The sequence below is a fragment of the Podarcis raffonei genome, chromosome 17 (assembly GCF_027172205.1).
Source record: "Podarcis raffonei isolate rPodRaf1 chromosome 17, rPodRaf1.pri, whole genome shotgun sequence".
Taxonomy (NCBI): Eukaryota; Metazoa; Chordata; class Lepidosauria; order Squamata; family Lacertidae; genus Podarcis; species Podarcis raffonei.
In genome coordinates, this window is record NC_070618.1 from 938,204 (window position 1) to 963,494 (window position 25,291).

Consider the following 25,291-nt stretch of genomic DNA (forward strand, 5'->3'; position numbering starts at 1 on the left):
AAGGTAAGACAGTGGAACAGCTCCCATGGACCTGCGTGACACATGCCTGAAAACAGAGGGAATTTGAATCTTGGACTTTGACTTTCTGTGTACATCTAAAAGAAGGGTGTGCAAGCTTACCACTGATTTATAATAGCATATTTCTGTTTTGAAGGATGTCCCTTCAGTTTGCCCTGGAGTTCAAGTGTCCTTATGTGCTTCAAAATGCTATCCTCTTGGCTCACCTTTTCAGGGCAGGACCCAGGCTTGTTGCTTTCTTCTAACTCCAGCTAGAGTAGCTGCCACATAACATACATTTTTGTCCATCAGCAATGGCAAAACAAGCCATTTCCTCTTAGAATCCAGTGTGTGAAGGTAAACTTAGAACCCCAGGGCATCCAGATTATTTTTAAAACTGCGAACAGCTCTCTTGGCCATAGTTTGTGCATAGCATGTTGGGAAGCCTCTAGCCTCATGGTGATTTCAGTTCCTTGGCTTGGCAGGGTCATTCAGCCTGGATCTCTGGGTCTCCAAGTGCTTGGGGAATTCATCACTGTGAAAGAATGTATGCTACCATAGTTGTAATCAAGAGCTCGATTCCATATATATTGTCTCAAGAAAAGGGTGGATACAGTAATTATTTTCAAAGGGCATACTAGCATGATAAGACATATGTATGTATGTGCAGACATCAAAAACACATGGATTCCTAGCATAATTTTTTCAAAAGCAATTGTCAAGTAACCAGTTATTTGGATTCTTCATTCCATACGTCATTCCAGCTACTTGGTTCAGTTTGGAGACTTCTCTGTGTTGTACGATTTAACCACTTAAGAGATGTCATAGAATTGTCTCTGAGTTTCTGATAATATCACTTGGATAATGTCTGAAATGAACATCTGACTATTTCTTCGAAGGCTTTATCTCTTGCTGCATCAAAGTCTTGTCATTTGCCATGATTAATAAGTAAAAGTGGTGTATTTGACATGCCTTACTCCACATAACTCATTTCCTAAGGATGTGGAGTTGTTCCTTAGTGTTCTGCTCCCCCAAAAAAGCTGCAGGAACCCTTAAAAATCCTTAACTATTCAGCCTGTTTAAGTTTGTTAGACATGCACTAATTGTGTTTGAGGGTTGTTGTTTTTTTTGTAGTTCAGAAACCAGAAGGACTATTTTGGTTGTCGACAGAAAAGTTAAAAATTCAAATCAATTATTATTTGCTAAATTTATAACACACTCTGCTGAAGGAGCCTAGGACAGCATTCACATCAAATTCCTGAAATTGCCACAAGTAATTTAATTCTGTAATGAAAGAGGACATAGCAGGTTAACTCTTTTCTGTTGTGGTCCCCATGCCAGGGGGTAGAAGGGGCACTTTGCTGTGCTACCTGTATACACATGCCAAGTTTCTGTTTTGTCCCAGTGAAAATGGAGAGCTCTGTGTTGCATTGGTTAGTCAAGTATTTTTTTAAAGCACTTGAAAAGGTCTGCAGTGTCTGATACAAACTTTATGGTCTGGTACAGACTGATACAAACTTTATGGAACTATGAACATTAACTTTTAAAAAAATATTCATAATTAGTACACACTGGTTTTTCAAAAAAATATTCTGGTCTTGAAAACGGAAGGGAAAGAAAACTGCTACTTTATAGAAATTATGATGTTGTGCCTTGACACTGCATTGGTATTGCCTCACTGTTCTATAACTTACATTGTTAAACCACCTTCCACCCCCTGTTTTTAGTTGGTTGTCCTATACAGTTAGTGGTACTCCTAGTATTGAGAAGAATCAGTTTTCTTATCATTTTGCATCAGAGGAATTCAGGTTAAACACTCAAATAATAAGGAGCTGAGGAAACTTAAAGAGTGACTTTCCAAGACAAACATGGCAAGTTAGAATCCTACTTTTCCTGGGTTACCTTTATACTGTTCTATATTTGTCATAGAAGTTCATTTCTATGCAAAAGGTTGTGCTTAGGTTGGGGATTCTGTAAACTGGTTAGATGTGGTTTAAGAATGGGGAAGGGCTGGAGAAACAGGCCATACAATATGAGAAAAGGCTTCTGCATGTTATTTCTTCTGAGCCAATATCTATTGTGACCCTCCCCTTCCCTCCCCATGGTTTTTATTTTAGTTCTGCCTCCGCCATCAAGTTAGTAAGACATCTACAGAGCTGGGAGGGTGTATGTTTTAAATTCTGTAAATTGGTGTCTATTTCCCACTTTTCTGATGAAGGAAAAAATTAAGACTGCTAAAGCGTTCAGTGTGTTCTGTGGTATAAGCTAATAGATCAACCACTTCTGTGGGCTTTATCTATATTACATCTTCTTACAAGGATTTTCTGGTAGACGCAACTGTGGTAGATAGCTGCTAATGTGAACCTTAGTGCTGTTAAGACCTTTTTAAAATGTCTGTCTTGACATTGTCTGCGGTGGCAGCTTTGCTGTCATAAGTGCTGGAGGAGCTTGAGCGATCGCAGGGAGTTCCGTTTAGCCGAAAATTGTCATGTCTCAGTAGAATCCTTGGAGTACAAAGTGATACAAAGCCCATAAATTCAATCACATCTTATCTCCTCCTTTAAGGCTGTCATGTTCTTCACTAAAGAGCCAACATGCAGAGATCTTCTCTCTCTTCTTTGCAGAATGTGCTGAACAAATTGGTCTATTATGTACTAGCAAGCCATTTGACTCATATATCTCTTAGCTTTATTTTCTTAATACCGCTGTCCAGTTTAGTAACATTGCTGTTCAATTTTGTAATCTTATCAAGATCTTTTGCATTATGCGTGACCTTCTAACCAGCACTGCTTAAGGGAGCTTTAAAAAAGCAACACTTGGCAGTTTGTAGGTCCAATGGGATGCCAGACTGGACACATGAACCATTGTGCTGTTCTCACGATCACATGCAAATGAGTTGCATGTAAATATAGAAGCTTTAACGGAGTGTGCATATCACATCTTGTATTGTTTCTGCTGGGTGCAAGCAGACAATGGGAGCAATTATGGAAAACTGGATACCATACAGATTATAGGTTGTGTGGCATCCAGCTTTGGTAGATTGCTTCATCTCCAAGCCAGAAGCGGACATCCCGATCCCCTTATGATTCCCTTAAACAACTCAGAGTGAGCGATGCTTCCCCCTTCTCTTGAAAGTAACAAATGTATTCCCTTGATTTGCGCCACAGTTTTTCTGCAGTGCATCCCCTAAAATCCTACATACAGCCTCTAGATGCTTTCAAGCCCTAGTACAGAAATGTGTGGTGATGCTGATCAGGCACACAAATTATTGTAAATAAGATTTTGTTCCATTTATTTTGACATCTTTTTACAAATTCGTTGCATTCAGATGTAAATATTTACAACAGTGGTTTTGATGAAAGGTCTCAGATTTTTATTAAATGTAACAATTTATTGATTGTAAAAATTGTATAGATACGAACAAAATGGTATTTTATTTTAAAAATGTACAGTTTGTGTACTTTCATTTTTGCGTACTCTATATACTTTCTAGTTCCACTTCCCCTTCCAGGAAAAAAACCCCAATGCCTGTGATCCTGTGCTTAAATCCTGGCTGCAAGTTGCAGCCAAAGTTTATAAACTGTAATTTTTTAAAGAAAAATGTAAAGAATTTAAAGTCAAGAAATTCTTTTTGTGGTTTTTAACTAATTTTAACTTCTTTGATCTGCCTACTTCTGCATTGTAGATGTATTTATCACTTTAAATCGGCTAGCAAGTTTCACTTAAGAACGCCTCTGTGTTTACAAACTGGGTCCATATACTCTCATGTTCCTTTTTTATCTGTTAGCAGCTTTGACTAGCTGATCCAAATTCTGCCTGTCACCCCAGCCCTGGCTAAAAGTTTGGGGGGATGAGACCAAAAGAAACAGCCTGATTTGGCCTATTCTCCTGGGTTCCCTTCCTTCTAGAACTTTATAGCATATGGTTGGTCTGTTCAGTATTTGGACTGAGCTTTTAAAGAAAGAAAAGAAGACCGGCATGAAATGAAAGGCGCTAAACTTACAAATCAGAAGCACAAGGAAACTACTGTTTAAACATCTCTTTAGGTAATGGAACACTGAAAAAATGCAATGTATAATACATACGAAGTAACAACAGTGCTTCACTTACATTCTGTCAAAAGTTCTTAGCTGAAGGGCAGGCTGATATTTTTCCCGTTGACAACGGAAGGCGTCCTGAGTCTCTGAGACAGAATTGTGCCCATAGCTACCAAGTTTATGCCCGAGGTGGAATTTGAAACGGAGCCTTTCCACCCCACACTGTCCATTGCTGGCCACAAGTTTTATGAAATACAAAGGTTGATAAGGATTTGAAAAGGGGTTCATGAATACCGTCTCTCCAGACTCTTGAGTACAACCTCCAGGCAGCAGATATGGAGGAGGTACAAGTTAGGGGTGCAGAAGAAGCTTTGGGTGGGTTTGTTTGTTTTTAGTTGATATAAGAATGGAACTAATTTTGTTTTGAGTTCTCAGGTTTCTTTTAAACATTTGATTGCATTTGACACAACGACATTGTAAAACACATCAGTGCAGCATTTCAGCACCTGGTACTTTGATACAAAAGTACTTTTGCCCAGGTAAGCAGACAGCACAGTCTGAGCTGGTTTAATAGCTGGTTTAAGAATTAACAGCAGAATGGGCAGATATTTGGGTAGATTCCATCGATACACTTTTGGAATAATTACTACCTTACCTAGTCATAGTGAACCAACTTTTGATTCAAAAATTCAGCAGAGCTGGGGACAAACAAGAAACGCAGTGCCCTGCTATGTGTAATCTAAAATAAAGCAATTTAGGAAAAATGTAAGAGTTGCTTCCTAAAACCATTCCTCTTCCTCTTCTCAAGAGAAAGGCATACTTAAGAAAATAATCCATTTGGCATTCACAGCAAATGTTAATAATAATAACTGCAGCTTTCGGAAAAGAATTCATGAGCAGTCTGCTGCAGCAACAACCAGAAGAGATAGGGGACTCCTAGACCTTGAAGTATCGTAACACTGCAATACACAGAGCCTTTTACCCTCTTTGAGAACAGAACCAACACTGTCCTTTCAGTTCAAGGGGCCTGAAAAATGGCTTTCTAAATAATAACATGATGGCAGGGAGAGGAGCGGCAGATTGTGGATGAGGAAGAGAACACATAGAATCATAGAGTTGGAAGAGACCACAAGGGCCATCGAGTCCAACCCCCTGCCAAGCAGGAAACACCATCAGAGCACTCCTGACATATGGTTGTCAAGCCTCTGCTTAAAGACCTCCAAAGAAGGAGACTCCACCACACTCCTTGGCAGCAAATTCCACTGTCCAACAGCTCTTACTGTCAGGAAGTTCTTCCTAATGTTTAGGTGGAATCTTCTTTCTTGTAGTTTGGATCCATTGCTCCGTGTCCGCTTCTCTGGAGCAGCAGAAAACAACCTTTCTCCCTCCTCTATATGACACCCTTTTATATATTTGAACATGGCTATCATACCATACCTGTAGCCCAGATTGGAAAGCTCCTTTCTGAGGCGTGTGCTTTTCCCTTCCAGCTGTGCTAATCAAATTAGCCAAGAAATAACTCTCTGAGGAAGAAGGGTACAGGGTGGGTGCAATTTTTAAATTGGAATTTAAATAAAATGGTGGTGGGCTGTTATTGGCAGACCAGGGTGGGGTCAAAGCATTCTTGTATAGGAGCAGATAGGATGCTCCATTGTAAACTAATGGTGATAAATTAAGCAGTTGGGTATGAGTAGTAAAAAGGATAACGGCTTACCATAAACAGCAGAAGAATCAGACTAAGAACCATAGCTTCAATGGCCAATACATGCTTGATTTTTCAATACAAGAGATCTCTCAAGTCTCAACACTATTGCACTTATACCCGCTGTTTCCAGGCAGTGAGTGGAAGCATAAGTTCCACCACTAAAATTCACATTGGGGAGTAAATTTTATTCTTCATCAGATGGCTGAAAAAGATCTGCAACCCCCAGATAATTATTCTCATCTCTCTACTTTCTACCAACAATCTGGCATACAAGCCTGAGCCTTCCAGTTGCAAAAAGATTCTTGTCCTCTGTTCAGGTCTTCCTTATTTGCCAGTTGGCTTGAACACGTTTCTTCCCAGTGTACACTTGGTGCGCATTGTGTACACCAACAAGTTTGTTTTCCGTCAACTGCCCTGGGCTGGCAACACAATGGGTTTGAGCAAGCACCGCCAAAACTTCCTGCGGTTCAGAAAACGGGTATCTTGTCTCTCCGCACAGAATCCAAGTCGTCATCCAGAGTCAACAGGACCTGGAACAAAGCAGGGCAGAGATTGGAGTCTGGTCTTCCGGGTGGTTCTGCAGAACACACTCTCCCGTCTCAGCAAACCCCAAAGCAGGCAGGCAAAGGTCAACTCAGCCTCCTGCGGAAGCAGAGACAACACCCCTGATGCCCCAGGAAAAAAAAGGAACCTTTCAGGTTCTAGATGGTGTTGCCCACTCCCACCAACCTTTGGGAACAAATAACGGTGGGGAGATAGCTTAGTTGATACAACTAATGTCCTAATGTCCTAATGTCAAGGTCATGGGTTCAAGCCCCATGTTGGATGAAAGATTCCTGCACTGCAGGGGATGGAAGTAAATGATCTTTGTGGTTCCCTCGTGGGATTATTTTTAGCAGGAAACGAGTATGGAGTTTGAGTGGGCACATAATTTTCTATCTGCAGAAGCCTATTCCTGATTATTAGCTGCTTCTATTCTTCCTCCCCAAAAGGGACGCGGGTGGCGCTGTGGGTAAAACCACAGAGCCTAGGACTTGCCGATCAGAAGATCGGCAGTTCGAATCCCCGCGATGGGGTGAGCTCCCGTTGCTCGGTCCCTGCTCCTGCCAACCTAGCAGTTCGAAAGCACCTCAAAGTGCAAGTAGATAAATAGGTACCGCTCTGGCGGGAAGGTAAATGGCGTTTCCGTGCGCTGCTCTGGTTCGCCAGAAGCGGCTTAGTCCTGCTGGCCACATGACCCGGAAGCTATACGCCGGCTCCCTCGGCCAGTAAACCAAGATGAGCTCCGCAACCCCAGAGTCGGCCACGACTGGACCTAATGGTCAGGGGTCCCTTTACCTTTTTATTCTTCCTTCCCACCCTATCAAACACAAATTCTCAGGGGAACAGAAAGAGAGGGCTTCTCTAGAGCAGCCTGAACCAGCACTCTTCTCGCCCAAGGCTATACATTTTAGCCTCTTGTGGGCGTTGGCCCAGGAAAGGATCTAAAAGCAGAAAGGCCCATCTGTGTGCAGAAGGCCCCCAATTCAAATGCTGCAGCCATCTTATCCTTGCACAATACATGTGGTTACATTTTGAGAAAACCAGTGCAGCTCGCTAAAGATTGCTCGGGACAATTTGGGCCTGCTTACGTGGGCTGCATCTGTCCTCTTGATTCTTGGGCTTTGATGGAGCTTGTATAGATCCTATTTGGGATCTGTTCCAGACAAGTGATGCCCTGCCCCAGTGCCCTCTCAGGGCAGAAGGTGATGGTGAGTTGGGGGGCGGGGGGCTCACACCCTGCCCTTCAAGCTTCGCCACCATTAGGAAATTCATGTATTGATTCAGTTGCAGCAGATAAAAAGAAACAAATTCTGGCATGAATTTATGTTGTTTGAGTCTCCCAGAAGGCGTTCAGCATTTTATCGGTGTGACCATTTATATTAAACTTTAACTTGGAGGCATAAAAAGCCACAGTGACCACTCACAGCAGCAGTAATTGATGAGAACACAAACATATTAAGGCCCTGCCTGCACACTTACAAGCAGTATCCTACCAAACTGAACACCAGTTGCTGGGGAATAATAATTAGCATGAGAAGGCAATTGTGCACATTTCTTGCTTGTGAGCTTCCCACGAGCATCTGGTTGGCTATTGTGAGAAAAGGATCCTGAACCTTTGGCCTGATCCAGCAGGGCCCTTCTCTCTCTCTCTCTCTCTGTCTCAATTAAGTCTGACCTGCATGTCCATTAAAACTGCAACAAGTATTTAAGGTAATGTGTGAGAATGCGCTGAGTGTGCTATGACATGGAACCAGGTGAGACAGGAAGCCTATCCAGCATAAGACTGATAGAGGGACTTTAAGGAAAACCTCACCAAGAAGGAGAAGAACAGTGCAGCTGCTGAGAGGAAGTGCCAGACATCATGATCATCAAAGAATCCCAGAAGGATACACGGGCGGTTTATCTCTCGGGACTCTGCCGGCGTTTCCTACAGAAAGATGGGCACAGGCAGTGAATTCCAGTTCTGTCTTTCTGGTGCTGTAGATCATTTCCTACCACATGTGTGCTCCCCACCCTCCCGGAAGCAGGGGGAAAATATTTTGGGGGAGTGAGGGGGATAGATGTCACGATGCCTTCAGCAGATAATCATGGCTTTGGAAGAGACCTTGTTAATAATTCTTTAGCAAACCATTGGCAGTATCCTAGAATACAGGTGATGCCCCATTTACACGTGGGTTATGTTCTGCCCCCCTGCATGCATAGGTGAAATAAGGAGGACCCCACGGCGCCTCCAGCTCGTGAGGAGACCTTCCCCGGAGCCTAAACGGGATGTCCTCTTTGGGCTCCGGGGAGTGTCTCCTCACAAGCCAAGAAGCACACTGGGGCTTTTTGGCTAACAGCTGATGCACAGGAACTGTAGCAGCAGCAGCAGCAGCAGCAGCAGCAGCAGCAGCAGCAGCAGCAGCAGCAGCAGCTTTCCTGTGCATCAGCTGTTAGCCAAGAGGATGAAGAGCCTCAGCAAAGCCCCACTGCACCTCCGACTCATGAGGCAGTGCTTGGTTGAGGCTCTTCAAGTCTTTCCCCCCACTTCCGGGTTTCTGGGGTCGTGTGGTTTTAATATGTGTCAACGGGGGGGGGGGGTGTGCCTGTTGCAAGCTCTCATTGCTTGTAACACTATTATTCCTGTAGTGCTTGGGGAGGGGCAAAGTTGTATCACTTCCACAGATGTCCTGTGCATTTGGCTGCAAACCCCACTCATTCCTGCAATCCTGAATAGCAAGGATATTGGGTACATTCTATAACTTTTTCAAAGACCTCCCAAGAGCATAAGGTGGATAACTCTGCGTAAACAAAGCGCAGGTTCTGCACAACTGGTTCTCATTAATATTTGGCGTTTCGCAGCATTTGAAACAACACAGAAATAAAACGTTGCCCAGGAGCTTGAGGTGTAAGTCTGAAGACATGGATTCCAGTGGGAAGGCAGAGCAAATAAAGAGTTACAGGCTGCTCCCTCCAATACCTGCAGCTGTTTACTGCAGTAAGTCTTCAAGATTGCAAAGGCCATGCCAAGCAGACAGTCCTGGGAGGCCTTGCCCATCCAGCCTAATGCCTGGCAGCAGTTGTTCAAGATCTCCAGCACAACTCTTGCCAAATTCTTTTCCCAATACTGTATCTTCTTTAACAGAAGAACAGAACAGAATTTAACAGAAATTCCAGGGATTAAACTTTAAGTATGTGGATCATGTGCAGGTTTCTATTATTATAGGGCTGTGGAGAGTGGCTTTGGGCAGTTAAGATCATTTTGGAAATTCGTGAGTATTGCAAGCGTTAGAAAGCTTGGAGGAAATCAATTACACACTGTATTTCTAAATTTATGTATGTTGTGCCTGAAGCGCAAGAGAGGGCAACAAATGAGGAAACCTACCTCCCAGCTGCTAAGGTTTTGGAAGAAGAAATAAAGGGCTGCAGCCCAAACCACAGCTGTGGCCACAATGCAGAATAGAGGGATGAGCAGAAGCCTCTCTGAGCTGCGGAGCTGAAAAGGGAAAAAACCTTAAAATAATCCCCTCAAATAAATGATATTTGAGCAGACACTTCCCAGGAGAACATTTAAGCCAAAGGGGTGCATCACAAAGACTTGGATCCCCACCCAAACAAATCTGTGCTGCTGCTGCTGCTGCTTTTTTGCCAGTCATTGATTTGAACCTAGAGTGATAAAAATGTGCTTCAATTTGCTGGAAGTTACTTTTCATACGGTGGTGTCCTTGGCAATGTCAGATGGCCAAGGGAACCCCACATTCTCCCATGGCTACGGGAGAGTTACTCTGGAGGAAGAAGAACCAGGTGTTTGGCCTGCCTCCTGTCCAAGTGCAGTGCTCTTCTAAGGGTTAGAATAGCCTCCTGGAACCACAGAAAACTGGAATTCGTAGCAAGGGATTTACCTTTCCAACAGGAATCCAATAATCCCCATGACATCTACGGTGGAGCCTCAGAAAGTAGATCTACTACTAGAGTGGGCGTGCAGTAGGTAATTATAGCCCAGCAAAATGTTCAATCTAAAATTGCCTTCTTGCAAATACGTGCTATGACATAATATGGGAGATAGCACTTTGACACAAATTGACACAACACAAAATAGCGAAAGGTGGCAAAACATGATAAATTTAATGGAAAGTGGTTGTTGGTCAAAAATAACCAAAAAAATCAGCCCCCAGCCCCCCAAATTCCCAGTCGTCTTCTTGGAGAAGGTATTTGATACAGCTTTAGTTTTAGTAACTCTCTCTTTGGGGAATCTATCACACAGATTGGGGACTATGCTAGTTTGTGTGTTCAACAACAGCCATTCATTTGTAAAGCGAAAACTCAATAAAACTTATTATCAAAAAGATGTGAGAAACAAGCCCTGCATTGCTATAGTTTAGCACAAGACAGGTAGAACTGGTAAGTTCACACAGTGCATCTTTCGGGCTCGCCTATGAAAGCTAGTTGTTAAAGTTCTCACAATAATGACAGAAAAGAGCTGCAAGTGCTACTCCTTTACCTTCATGATGACGTAGAAAGCAAGATACAGCAGAAGATTGCAAATGAAGATTCCCAGCATGTAGGAGGCGAAGTCTTTCGGCCGATACACCAGTCCAAAAATGGCACTAAGAAAGGAAAAAGACAAGGGTTATGTTATCCGAGGTGCAGGCCCCCCATAATTTGCCATCCTGGTGCATAGCTCATGATACCAATATCACCGGCCACCCTCACTGCACATACTGAAGAGGAATGCTGCCATCTTGCAGGTCAAGCATATAAGAAGATAGGTAAAGGTAAAGGTACCCCTGCCCGTACGGGCCAGTCTTGACAGACTCTAGAGTTGTGCGCCCATCTCACTCTAGAGGCCGGGAGCCAGCGCTGTCCGCAGACACTTCCCGGTCACGTGGCCAGCGTGACAAGCTGCATCTGGTGAGCCAGCGCAGCACACGGAAACGCTGTTTACCTTCCCGCCAGTAAGCGGTCCCTATTTATCTACTTGCACCCGGGGGTGCTTTCGAACTGCTAGGTTGGCAGGCGCTGGGACAGAACAACGGGAGCGCATCCCGCCGCGGGGATTCGAACCGCCGACCTGACGATCGACAAGCCATAGGCGCTGAGGTTTTACCCACAGCGCCACCCGCGTCCCTATATAAGAAGATACTTGCATAGAATTAAGGAGCAACTAGTACTTAGTCTAATTGGGTCTCCCTTTACAGCATTGGGACCTCCAGCCATGAGCCAATTTGCAGGATCAGGCCCCTCCGAATGGCTGACGAGGGAACTCTGAGCAGACTCCGCCCACCTGCCAAACATGTGGTGTCATTTGACACCTGTCCGTTACATACGTCACATGTCCTGTATTTTACATGCAATTCTCCCCCAAACTAAGGGGGGATTGAATGAAAAATGCATAATAAAATGGACATAAAATATATTTAAATAAAGTATGCAACATTTGCTTTTTGGGCTCTGGCCCTGCTCACCATTCAAAGCCCTAGAAGGCTGACCAGGTCTGAATCCAGTCCTCAGGCTAAAAGTGGCTCCCCCACTGTGTGTTTAAGGGAACTTAGGTTTCTCCACTAACAATAATCAGAGTGATATTTGGGAAATGTCTTAAATTTATCAGGGGCCGGGGCTGGGAGAGAAGAAAGACAAAACGACTAGAGAGCAAAATCTTTACATTATTTCTAAGCTCCCTGCTTCAAAAGTATATAAAAAACCTCAGATATGAGGGGGGAATTTCTGGGGCTAATCCATGTAAGACCATTCTGATTGTATTCCCTGAGCAGGCTAAACATCCCAAAACCCCCTACTTACAAGGACCAGTTTACGAGGTTCCCAACGACAAGCAGGACCATTCTGTCCTAGAGGAAAGAAGCAAGAACCCTCATTAGCAAGCCAGAAAGGTGTGTCAAGTCACAGTTGCAGCTGGAGACTCAGAGGCCCAAGGGACAATCCAAACACACGATCATTTTAAAACCTCGTCTGATAAACATCAAACCCATTGGTTTCAAAGGGAGAGAGTTAAATACCGTATTTTTTGCTCTTTAAGACTCGCTTTTTCCCTCCTAAAAAGTAAGGGGAAATGTGTGTGCGTCTTATGGAGCGAATGCAGGCTGCGCAGCTATCCCAGAAGCCAGAACAGCAAGAGGGATTGCTGCTTTCACTGCACAGCGATCCCTCTTGCTGTTCTGGCTTCTGAGATTCAGAATATATTTTTTCTTGTTTCCCTCCTCCAAAAACTAGGTGCGTCTTGTGGTCTGGTGCGTCTTATACGGTACATGCTTAACTTTGGGACAGAAAAATGCGTCACTTTGGGCCGGATCATCCTTTTGATTCCAAAATACCTGCGAGGAAACTTTAAAAATGTTTTCAGGTAACTGTTGATGCTTTGCTACTAAGCATTTACCAAAAAATTGAATGTTCTGAATACTCCACATAATTATGAGGTTATGTGCCTGGTTCAAATGCAATGGAAAACAATAGTTTCTGACTAGTGAACAAGTCTGCAACCTTCTTCTTTTGTGGCCACAAAAGGGAAACCAGAAGCTTTCATTTCTGGTTTTAAACAAACTAATGAAGAGCACCTCCTACACATCTTGTCTGATCTTTCACAAAGAGGGAGGCAAAGGGAGGGAGCAAGAGACAGCCCATGTTATCCTGATGTTCCAAATAAAATGCTTTTGGAGGAAAAATATTTCTAAAGATAGTTTTCTGTTTAAGTTACATTATAGTCCAAAGGCTATTCATCAGGAAATAAGGATTTGTTTTAAGTTTTTCATGTGTGCTAAAACTCAGTCTAAGGTTTTTTTTTAATTGTTTATCCACATCAGTTAACAAACATGGATACATATGATATAATATTACTGTTTTAGTTAAATAAATTGTTTAAATTGTTATTAAGGAAATGATTCTTTTTCTCCTTCCAATAAAGTACAGCAGAAAAGTTGTCGAAATATAAAGTTAACTTATTAAACCTCACAATAATTTCATAATTATGTGTCTATGTATTTCTAATAGTATAGCCAAATCAGTAATTTTTGATATAACTGTAAAAACCACTATGAAAATTTATTATTCCAAAAAACGAAACCTTCTTCTGGTTGTAAATATTAAGATGATACCAGCAAGAATGAACCTTTCTGTAAAAAATGATTTAAATCAAGTCTTACTGACTAGTGATTTAAATCGATTTGATTTAAATCAAATCCACCATGCTAAGAAGTAATCACTTTGCTAAAAAGACCACCTAGGGAGGTTCATGGCTGAGGTGACTTTTGAATCTCAGGCTTTCTGCCTCGAGGTTTGTGCTCTTAACCATTGCAAAGCACCATTTCTCCTGAAAAAGTTAACCAGGAAGAACAACTTCTCTTGTTCCATTCATTCCCCACTCCAAAATTCTGATTTCCAGATGTTTTTGCTCCACGCCAGGTCAATTGCTGACAACATAGAATTCCACTCCACACTGATCTCACTGGTGTAAATCTCTCTTGGAGTTTGGCTCCAAAGATCCTGCCAGCACCACTCTTGCTCTGTCTGTGGTGAGTCTCTGGCCCTCTCTCAGTTTACTCCCAGAGACCACCAAGGGGAGCAGGAAAGTAAGTACGGATTTGAAATTTCTAAGTTTTATAATAAGGATTAGGCATGATCCATTCGGGGGCGTGGGTGGCGCTGTGGGTTAAACCACAGAGCCTAGGGCTTGCCGATCAGAAGGTCGGCGGTTCGAATCCCCGCGGCAGGGTGAGCTCCCGTTGCTCGGTCCCTGCTCCTGCCCACCTAGCAGTTCGAAAGCACGTCAAAGTGCAAGTAGATAAATAGGTACCACTACGGTGGGAAGGTAAACGGCGTTTCCATGCGCTGCTCTGGTTCGCCAGAAGCGGCTTAGTCCTGCTGGCCACATGACCCGGAAGCTGTACACCGGCTCTCTTGGCCAATAAAGCGAGATGAGCACTGCAACCCCAGAGTCGGCCACGACTGGACCTAACAGTCACGGGTCCCTTTACCTTTACCTTTGATCCATTCAGAGTTGAGGACTTTCCTTTTGATAATAAAAGCAAGATAGCAATTTCTCTCTCACCCATGTTTGCATGCTCAGATGCAAAAGGGAATAAGCAGCTCTCCAAACCGGCCAGAGATGGCTAAAGAGAACAAGGGAAATACGTACCGTGTACATTGGCCAGCTGCACTGCTGGATGCAATCTGTGTAGAGGACCATAACCGCACGCTGGAAAATCCCAAAGTCTGCCAGAGATTGAGAGCACAGGGGATGAAAACCTAACAGAGCACAGCTCCTATGAAGGAGCTACGTTTCATCTAAGGACACCGCCCACTCTACCATGACGATGTACCCTGCCAGGCGCTGGCGATTTCTGGCCAAGTTCCATGCCAGTTTTGGTTGAGATCTCACCCAAAATTGTGAGATCTTGCACATTCAGCAAGATTGTGCCCCAAATAGATGCGCTCTTGCCAAAAATCTGGGCCGGTAGTGCTGTTGTTTAATAGAGGAGTACAGTGTCCTGGAACTTTGAAGTGTCAGGCATAGCTCTAATGGCTTTAGCCCAAACGTAGCAGAGTTTTCCTGCACAGCGAAGAAGCTAGTTGAGGTGGAAATGACTAGTCAGCTAGACTCAGAATAACTATTTACAGGATTTATTAAAAGGAAAAATAAAACCAGCAGTTTCTGCATACAAAACAAAGCAAAATAAATCCTTTCTTTCTCTCTCTCTCTCAACCATACACAGCACTCCTACTCCTAACTCCTAACACACCTCTAACATCACACTGTCCTAGCAATCCCTAGATAACAGAGTTGAGTGCTGGTCGTTAACCAATCAGAGTAAGTAGTTTCTAGGTCAAGCTGACCTTGGCTTTCTGCCAAGAGTAAATTGACACTGCCTTGAGTTAATTGTGTGAAGCCAGAATCTGTAAGTTTCCCATGAGAACCAATTAACAGAAACTCAACACCCCCTCACAGATTCTGCTGGACAATTAACATCAAATACACCTATGTAGGAGATTACTTTTCCAGCAAACCTAAACCCTTGCACATTCGCTTGTTCTTTACCTTTGCCAATGGTTTAGTTAACACATCTGCTACATTTTCTTCACTTGATACATAAGTACAGGTGATTACATTGTCTTGTACACAGCAACGTACATTTTGGTATTTTACAGAGATATGTTTGGAACGCGATTTGAAACCCTCTGTTTTACTTAAGGTTATACAAGCTTGATTATCAATGTAAACTTGTACTGGTTCTCCACAATTTACTTTTAAATCTGTTAACAAATGCTTGAAATAAATCACCTCGTTGCACAATTCACTCAATGCGGCGTACTCGGATTCCGTTGATGACACACTTACAACGTCTTGCTTGCGTGACCGCCAGCTGATTAAAGCTCCACCGACCATTATGACCAGTCCTGTGACAGATTTTCTATCCGGCAAATTTCCCCAGTCACTATCACAATAGCAACTCAACATTTCATCCTCTGAAGAATTTAATTGTAACATATAGCCAATTGTCTGTTTGAGGTATCTCAGAACTTGTTTTACCCCTTTCCAGGCATTTAGTGTGGGTTTTGAGACCAATCTACTTAATATGCCTACTGCATAGCTAATATCAGGTCTGGACCACTGTGCTAGATACAATAAACTTCCAATTACAGAATGATATACATCAGGATGTTCAAATTCAGGACTCTCGTCTGTATGAAGTGTTTTTATGAAACCTGGATCCATAGGCACCACTGCCCCTTTGCAATCCTGCATCCTGTATGTAGTCAGTAGTTGTTTAACTTTGTTCTGCTGACTAATTAGGCAGCTGCCATCTTGGGCCCAGCACACTTCCAACCCTAGATATGTCCTAACCGGGCCTAAGTCTTTGCCCCCTCAGGCGCTGCTACTGGTGTAAAGACCTTGTGCTCATTCAGAGAGGACATCTCTTCCTCCATTGCCAGTTTCCAGAGCTCTGCCTCCTCTTTTGGTAACTTTAACACCTCCTGAAAACTCTTGGGCTCTGCAATTACACTAAATACATTTGCAGTATCTGGAGAAAAACGCACTGGAGGCACTCCTTTGTTTTGTCTTTTAGATCTTCTGGGAGAAAAGTTTTCTTCTGACCCACTTTCCTCCTCAGAACTATGACCTCTCTTTTGTTGCTTAACAACTGGTCTTTGGGCAACTCCACTTTCTTGAGAACTCTTATCTGAACTTTCCTCCCCCTCAGACTCTGATTCTCTATGTTTACCTTCAGAGTCATGAAGCTCCTGGGAAGGTTCAAACCAAACCTCAGTATTGGCATGTAGTCTCTCCCAGCCACTATGTTCACAAAAACTGGCATTCCTGGAGATCACAATGCCATTTGTCCCTTCAGCAAAGCGGAAACCTTTTCCCAGCTCCTGGTAACCCACAAACACTAACTGTTTGGTCTTAGGATCTCCCTTCTTTCTCATTTGTTTTGGAATTAACACCCAGGCTTTTGATCCAAACACATGCAAATGGTCAATTTTGGGTTTTTTCTGAAACAATTTAAAGTACGGGGTTGTACCTATTGTTTGATGAAAGAGCCTATTTTGGAGATAACACGCGGTGAGCATGCTCTCCCCCCAATAAGACATGGGCAAATCAGCATCATCAAGCATGGCAAACATCATGTCTTGTAAAGATCTGTTTTTTCGCTCTGCAACGCCATTCTCCTCTGGGGAAAAAGCGTTCGTTTTTCTATGCCCAATGCCACGCTTTTGTAACCAATCTCTAAAAGCATTTGACATAAATTCGCCACCTCTGTCCGTCTGAATCCTTCTGAGTTTAGTGGACAGAAATCTTTCCACAGATGCCACCCAGCCTTTAAACTTAGTGAACACGTCACCCTTATTCTTCATGGGAAAAACCCAAGAATAACGTGTGGCGTCATCCACAATTGTTAATGAAAAACGCGATCCACCCCTGCTTACAGCAAATGGACCAATTACGTCCATGTGAACCAGCTGTAGCGGTGACTCACTAACTCTGTCACTTCTGGGGTAAGAGACTCTGTGGGTTTTAACCTTTTTACAAACACTACAATCAAGGTACTTGTTACAACTCTTTAAATTACCCCCATCAGCCAATTCAGACATTTTTAGTACACTTTTCCAGCAAGCATGCCCCATTTTCCTATGCAATAAGTGCACACAGTTGTCATGTATAGCTTTGTTATTCACTGCAGGCTGAGATTTACTGACTACTGCTGCAACTTGAGATCCTGCTTTAAGCCAAAACAAGCCTCCCTCTGACTTAGCAGTGCCTAAAATCTCACCAGCCTTCTTAATAATGCAACTGTCTCCTTCAAAATACACTTTAAACCCAGCTTTTAGCAAACAATCTACAGACATCAGATTGCTCCTTAATGACGGCACACAAAGTACATTTTGCAGGCATTCACGAAGACAAGGAACAAAAACTGCACCCCCCGAAATCACTTCGGAAGTACTTCCGTCTGCTAGAGCCACCTGGCTGCGCTGTGCTGAGTTCTTGCAAACAAACAATTCATCTGAATTTACGATGTGCCGAGACGCTCCCGAATCGACCACCCAGACAGCTTGTTTCTCATCAGCAATCTTGACCTCGGCGGTCACCAGTTGAGCCGACTGTTTTCGTTTGAAGAATTTCTTTTTCCGCTGCTGCTGATCTCGTCTCTGCTCCTGCACCGGCAGCTGAGACTTGACCAACTCAGGACATTGTCGTTTTAGATGCGCTGAAGACCCACATCGAAAACAACGCCTAACAGCAAACGCAGACTCCTCACCGGCACGCTGCTCTTGCTTCACCTCTGGCACGGCATGAGAACTCCTTCCAAACCGCCCGCCTGTAGAAGCCTCTGCAGCCAACGACCTTTCTTGCCTCTTCTGCCACTCTTCAATCAAACGCCCAGTAACGTAACTGATTGATAAATCACGCTCCTGTATGCCTTCTAGAGACAAAACTAAATTATCCCAGCTTTCCGGGAGAGAACTCAAAATAATAGCCACCTTCTCCTGCTGGTCTAATGCACAGTCTCTTTCCTGTAGCGCAGCAAACTTTAACTGTAAACTGTGTAGGTGTTCCTGCATTGTAACCCCAGGCTGTAACATTGCCTTGTACAATGCCTTGCGAATGAACAGCTTGGAAACCGCTGTCTCACGCACATGGAGTTCTTTAAGTGCTTGCCACACACCTCTAGCTGTCTTGATTCCCCTCACATACGGCAACTGGGAATCTTCCAGCCCCAAGACAATTGTGGCCCTTGCTCTTTGGTCTTTATCGAGGTCTTCATCATCAGGCTTCGCAGGAAACTTACTCACCACTTGCCAGAGACGATCCCTCTGCAGCACTGCCTGCATGCGTTCCGACCACAGCAAGTAATTGGAGTCATTCAGACGCGCAAAAGCCATCTGAACTGGTTGTGAGGCCATCTTGAGAGCGATGTCCCTGGAACTCGGAACCAGCTACTCACGACCACCGAGAGAGAAAACAGGAACCACAGCACCCAGCACTCACACGCTGCAGCTGTTGTCCTTGTGTCCACTGCGTCACCAGCTCACAGCAGTCAGGAACCAGCAGGTGTCCATCTGCTGCACCAACAGGAACAACAACTTCTGGAACTACTGGAACCAACGCCGTTGATGCTGACACCACCGCAACTCAGGCTGGCAGCACAATACCCATAACCTCATGGAACTTTGAAGTGTCAGGCATAGCTCTAATGGCTTTAGCCCAAACGTAGCAGAGTTTTCCTGCACAGCGAAGAAGCTAGTTGAGGTGGAAATGACTAGTCAGCTAGACTCAGAATAACTATTTACAGGATTTATTAAAAGGAAAAATAAAACCAGCAGAGTTTCTGCATACAAAACAAAGCAAAATAAATCCTTTCTTTCTCTCTCTCTCTCAACCATACACAGCACTCCTACTCCTAACTCCTAACACACCTCTAACATCACACTGTCCTAGCAATCCCTAGATAACAGAGTTGAGTGCTGGTCGTTAACCAATCAGAGTAAGTAGTTTCTAGGTCAAGCTGACCTTGGCTTTCTGCCAAGAGTAAATTGACACTGCCTTGAGTTAATTGTGTGAAGCCAGAATCTGTAAGTTTCCCATGAGAACCAATTAACAGAAACTCAACATTGCTGGCATTGCTTATTTTACTGAGTTTTCAACTTCTATGCATTTCTGGTTTTATTGCTATTGATTGTGTGAAGAGTGCTGCATTCCTGCCCTCAGATCAGATAATGAAGGGCAGGTTATAAATTCCACAAAAACAAAGAAAACATCCCAGCACTGTAAGGCAGGGGTAGCTAACAAGCTGTGATCCAAATGTTGTTGGACTACAACTTCCATCAGCCCCAGTCAGCATGGCCAGTGATTGATCTGGCATGATGGGAACTGTAGCAAGCTCAAGAACGACTGTGGCTTGCAAAGGTTCTTAGAATAATAATGTACAGTGGTACCCTGGTTCTCGAACTTAATCCATTCTGGGAGTCTGTTCAACTCCCAAAACAGTTCAGAAACCAAGGCGCGGCTTCCAATTGGCTGCAGCAGCTTCCTAAACTCAATTGGAAGCTGCAGAAGCGGCGTCAGATTTTCGGCTTCTGAAAAACGTTCACAAACCGGAACACTCACTTCCGGGTTTGTGGCGTTCGGGAGCTGATTTGTTTGGGAGCCAAGCCGTTCAAGGATCAAGGTACCACTGTACAGTGGTGCCTCAGGTTACATATGCTTCAGGTTACAGACGCTTCAGGTTACAGACTCCACTAATCCAGAAATAGCACCTCGGGTTAAGAACTTTGCTTCAGGATAAGAACAGAAATTGTGCAGCAGCAGCAGGAGGCCCCATTAGCTAAAGTGGTACCTCAGGTTAAGAACAGTTTCAGGTCAAGAACGGACCTCCGGAACAAATTAAGTACGTAACCAGAGGTACCACTGTACTAATAATGTAATAGTGTTGTGAGCTGACTACTAGTTGGCCTAATGTGGTACAAGAAATTGTTTCCAACCTGTTCTGAATGGAGTTGCATTCCCTCACATAAATCAGGTCTGCTGTTTGGACCCTGCTTGATCCAGAACCAATTCTTGATGGTCAGGGGGTGGAGTGGCGCATCCTGTTTCGCCACTTGAGCTGAAATGGGAAGTGCCACACTGCCCTGCCGCTTAATCCGTTCCGGAAGTCTGTTCCAAAACCAAAGCATTCCAAAACTGAAAGTCTGGAACAGATTAAGTTTGAGAACCAAGGTACCATTGTACATAGTTCCATCCTTCTTTCAGACATTGTGATATATTGTGATGTTTAGCTGGTGATATATCGCGATGTTGAAAATCAGGTATCGCCCAGCCCTAGCCCAAGCTATTGACCTTCCCCTAAAGCGTTAGAAGAATGAACATCCCTCCTATTCTGGCTGCCAAGGCTTCTGCATGCTCAGCCCAAAGGGAAAGAGGATTCACATCAAGGGCTAGTTACCTGGATCAGAGACATCTGCAGCCAAGCGAAGCAGAAGAGAAAGGGAGAAAGATGCTAGTGAGAGGAGCATAACAGCACAGCAAAGAAGGATAAATGTATGTGCTGCCGTTGGAAAGCCCCCCAGCCCCCCAAATGCCCACTAAAGCAGAAGCTGGTTTGATTCCTACAGCATGCACTTACATACACACATATACCCCAACCAGCCTCCTCCCTGAGTCACTGGCAGGAAGGTGAATAATTCCTCGCACAAAGCCCAGCACTAGCATGCAGTTAAGTACATTAGGCAGAGGCAAAGCCAGTACCAGATTCCATTGGGCAATCGATATTGGTCATAATATAGATATGGAAGCATGGGAACAATTGTGGAATATGGATATAAAATTTACAGCAGAAAAGTATATGAAAATGATATATCGGTGGTATCTAACACTGAGTAAATTGGCAAAATGTATAAATCTAAATCAAATAAGTGTTGGAAATGTAAAGAGAAAGAAGGTTCTTTTTATCATATGTGGTGGTCTTGTAGTAAAGTTAAAGCTTAGTGGGAAATGATATATAATGAAATGAAAAGGATGTTTAAAATAACCTTTGTAAAAAACAACAACCAGAAGCTTTCCTTTTGGGAATTATTGGGACAGAACTACCTAAACTGTATAGAAACTTATTTATGTATGCTACTACAGCAGCAATAATATTATTTGCCCCAAAATGGAAAGAAGCAGAAGTCCCAACAAAGGAAGAACGGATACAAAAACTTATGGAATATGCAGAAATGGTGAAACTTACCGGAAGAATAGAAATCAAGATAACAAACTTTTTATAAAAGAATGGAAATGGTTTATTGACTATTTACAGATAAATTGTAAACAGATAAGAACATTGGCAGGATTATTGTAATAACCTGCAGTTTTATAAGAGTATATATTTAAAGAAGATGAGTAAATGAGAAAATTAAGTTAATTTGGATATGCAGAAGATATTAAAAATAAATTTAAGGAACCGCAGAAAGAGGGGGAAGGAAGTCAAGTTTTGAAATGTCAACATGATTGTAAATTAGTAAAATGTATAAACTTGAAAAGTATAAATAATTTTTTTTTTTAAAAAAAGCAAGACTTCATAGGGAGTCAAGGTGAAACTCCCTAGTACCAAATCTCCAGGTCAGGCAATAAACAGAAATCATAAGGTCATGTCAACATGTGGCCTTTGTTTTTATTTAATAGACCAGAAACAAACAGTATGAAGGGAATAAACACCACTCCTATTCTATCTCTGGGGCTACAATCCTAAAGGTAAAAGGCTGAGCAGTTCCGTGGATTTACCTCCAGGTGAATATATTTAGGGGGGCCTGAAGTGTCAATCACCTGTCATCAAACTTACCTATCTTGAAACGGCCCATGTAGTAGATCTGGGTGCTGAGTCCAAGTGAGGCCACAACATGGATGACTGAGAAGAGGATCCAAAACCACAAAGCATTTTTTCCAAAAACCTGATAGCAAACAGAAAGAGAATTATTGTGCGTTATGTCCAGTTATGAAAAAGGTCTCCTTCTCTGCAATGAGAGGTTATAGATGCTCTACAGACAGGTGGCATTTTCCAAACCAATCTATGTCTGGTTGTTAGAATGGCTTGAAGATGTAGATACTCAAATAACCCAGAGTACAGAAACAGCCATCCCATGTCCCGGGAGACCTTGCACCTTTTCCGGCATCTGCGACAAGCAGCTGAAGTACTGGGGAGAGACATGCACCGAGGGTAGCGCTGTTCCCAAAGCAGTTAGAGCAAAATAATGGGCTTTAATCAGAGCACTTCTTTTGTATAAAGGGCCGTGAGTGTTAGGATAGTATGGAAGGAGCTGTAGCGGTTGTTTTTCTAATACTTGGCTGCTGCAGAATCCGAGCCTAAAACCACGAGAATCCTGCAGAGGTTGAGAGTAAGGCTGCGCAGGCAATTTTGTTGCAGATGCTACAGCCTATTTGCCTTTGACCCCATTCTCAGAGCTCTCCCCCAAGTTTTGCTGATTCGGTCCCTCTCTCTGAAGGGCAGAGGGTGTCGAATACATGCTTACCACTCCGAGCACAGCAAGGCAAATGACCACTGCGAAGGATGCGTAGGCAGAGTAGGCGCTGGCGTTGATGTCAGGGTGGCGGGTCTGGTAGAGCTTCAGCATGCACAGCCCTGCGATCATGTACATGAAGGAGGTGTCTGTCAAAGGAGGAGAAAAGGCAACAGATCGTTTCAATACATGGCAAAAATATATTTCTAAATATATTTGGCAAGGGGGAAAAACGAGCATAAAATATTGATAGATGCAAAAGAAAGATGAGGTTTCTCCCAGCTGGATATGAGACTATACTATGAGGCATCCTGTCTTTGTTGGTTGAAGGAATGGATGACATTAGAGAATTCACATATTCTAGATTTAGAAGGTCATGACAATATTTTTGGTTGGCACACTTATTTATGGTATGAAAAGGTGAAAGTTCATAAAGGGATTTACAAATCATATAATTAGGAAGAATCTGTATAGATATAAGAATTTATTAGAGGTAAAAACCCCCACTTTGGCTCTCACCGTTGGAAGCTATAGCGGTAAAAAAAAAGAGAATATGATAGAAGGATGGACAAATTATTTATTAAAATTTATTAAAACAAGAGGGAGGAGAGTACATATTAAAAGAATTTAAGGAATTATCAGGAAAATTAACAACATGGATACAATATCACCATTTAATGAAGTATTTAAGAAAGACAGGATACAAGGGTTTGGGGAACAAATATCACAACTGGAGAGAGACCTGTTGGAATGTAATGTAAAAGTGCTGTCTAGAATGTATAAAGTATTATTGAAATGGGAGACAAAGGATGAGCAAGTAAAATCCTCAATGATACACTGGGCAATAGATATTGGTCATAATATAGACAAGGAGGCATGGAAACGATTGTGGAATATGGAGATAAAATTTACAGCATGTTATGGTCTAAGAGAAAAGTATATGAAAATGATATATCGATGGTATCTAACAAATTGGCAACAGTGGTATTATTGGCAAATCTTTTTCTAAGGGAGAAATCCTCTCTTTGCACCAGAGGGCGCTATCACCACCCCATTGTGGCTCGTAAGGTTCTTGTTGTGAACTAAGACCACCACAGTGGGGTTCCTATATTTCTTCAAGGTAAGAGTTCTGGGCACCCGTGGGTGTGGCAAAAAATCGTAAAAATGTGACTGAAGGAGAGTCTTTGTTCCAGTGCCCCAAACAACACATGATCTAAAGAATGTGGCCACTGATTCCCCTGCCCCACTTCTTAAGTCCTCAAAGCAACATCTCTCCCCAGCTACTATAGTGTTCAGATCTATGTTCACCCTAACTGAAAGAGGACCTCGAGCACACTGAAACCCAAAACATCCAGCCAGAGGCAGATTCAGGGAAGTGCAGCCGGTTTGGTTGCCTTGGGGGAGATGCAGGGGCTGCTGCAACTATGATATGTTATGGAGCGCCAAATTTTGGTGTCGCACGGGATGCCGCTGAAATTTGAGACCCCAAGATCCGCCACTGATTCGGCTATCCGAAACCAGTTCTTGGGGACTCTGCTCAAAACATCCATAGAAGAAAACAAACCTCTTAGCTCCTTGGCTAGAAGAAGCCACCCACTTACCAAACTGGAAGTTAGAGTAGTTGGGGCAGACGTGATAGCAAGCACTGAGGACACCTTCCATCATCAAAGCTATGCCCATGGCATAGAAGAGGCCAAAGTGCTTGGGAATCCCGTATTCCTGAAACAGAGGGACCAAGAACAGCATCATGCATTGGTAGCCTGCATAGAAGCTTGGAAAGTGTCTTTCATTCAGTACTGCAGACAAAAATCCATCTGTCTAACTCACAGTTTTGGCTGGATGTGACAACTGTAGTAGCAACTCTGTTTGAAAAATATCTTGCTCTTTTACACCAGACACCTTTACGAGAAGAAATGTAGTCTGCCATATTTGTGCCGCTGCTTAAAATGTTCAGCCAGATTAATGAATGTTTACGCACTGCGGGTTGGGACCGATATACTGACAAAGATAAATGTGTACAATTCAGTATCCATGGAGGTGCAGGTCAATTCTGTGTCCAGGGCAGCTGTTTACCAGCTCCATCTGGTATGCAGGCTGAGACCCTACCTGCCCGCAGACTGTCTTGCCAGAGTGGTGCATGCTCTAGTTACCTCCCGCTTGGACTACTGCAATGCGCTCTACGTGGGGCTACCTTTGAAGGTGACCTGGAAACTGCAGTTAATCCAGAATGCGGCAGCTAGACTGGTGACTGGGGGCAGCCGCCGAGACCACATAACACCAGTCTTAAAAGACCTACACTGGCTCCCAGTACGTTTCTGAGCACAAGTCAAAGTGTTGGTGCTGACCTTTAAAGCCCTAAACAGCCTTGGTCCAGTATACCTGAAGGAGCGTCTCCACCCCCATCGTTCTGGCCAGACACTGAGGTCCAGCGCCAAGGGCCTTCTGGCGGTTCCCTCACTACGAGAAGCCAAGTTACAGGGAACCAGGCAGAGGGCCTTCTCGGTAGTGGCGCCCACCCTGT

General features: G+C 43.5%; 1 protein-coding gene across 3 annotated transcripts in view; it reads right to left on the bottom strand.

The window, feature by feature from the left end:
• Window positions 1-3,262: 3,262 nt before the first annotated feature.
• Window positions 3,263-25,291, bottom strand: part of SIDT1 (SID1 transmembrane family member 1) — a 55,847-nt gene continuing 33,818 nt past the window's right edge. For 2 of the 3 annotated variants that reach the window (XM_053371906.1, XM_053371904.1), the window contains exons 17-26: window positions 24,372-24,489; window positions 22,783-22,919; window positions 22,095-22,203; window positions 20,718-20,732; window positions 14,408-14,484; window positions 12,061-12,107; window positions 10,763-10,868; window positions 9,647-9,757; window positions 8,096-8,209; window positions 3,263-6,269 (exon numbers count right to left, since the gene is read on the bottom strand). In XM_053371906.1, coding sequence (XP_053227881.1) covers window positions 6,207-6,269; window positions 8,096-8,209; window positions 9,647-9,757; window positions 10,763-10,868; window positions 12,061-12,107; window positions 14,408-14,484; window positions 20,718-20,732; window positions 22,095-22,203; window positions 22,783-22,919; window positions 24,372-24,489 — 897 coding nt within the window. In that variant the 3' untranslated portion in view covers window positions 3,263-6,206. The remainder of the gene's footprint in view (window positions 6,270-8,095; window positions 8,210-9,646; window positions 9,758-10,762; window positions 10,869-12,060; window positions 12,108-14,407; window positions 14,485-20,717; window positions 20,733-22,094; window positions 22,204-22,782; window positions 22,920-24,371; window positions 24,490-25,291) is intronic. The other variant, XM_053371905.1, reaches the window with a different exon arrangement.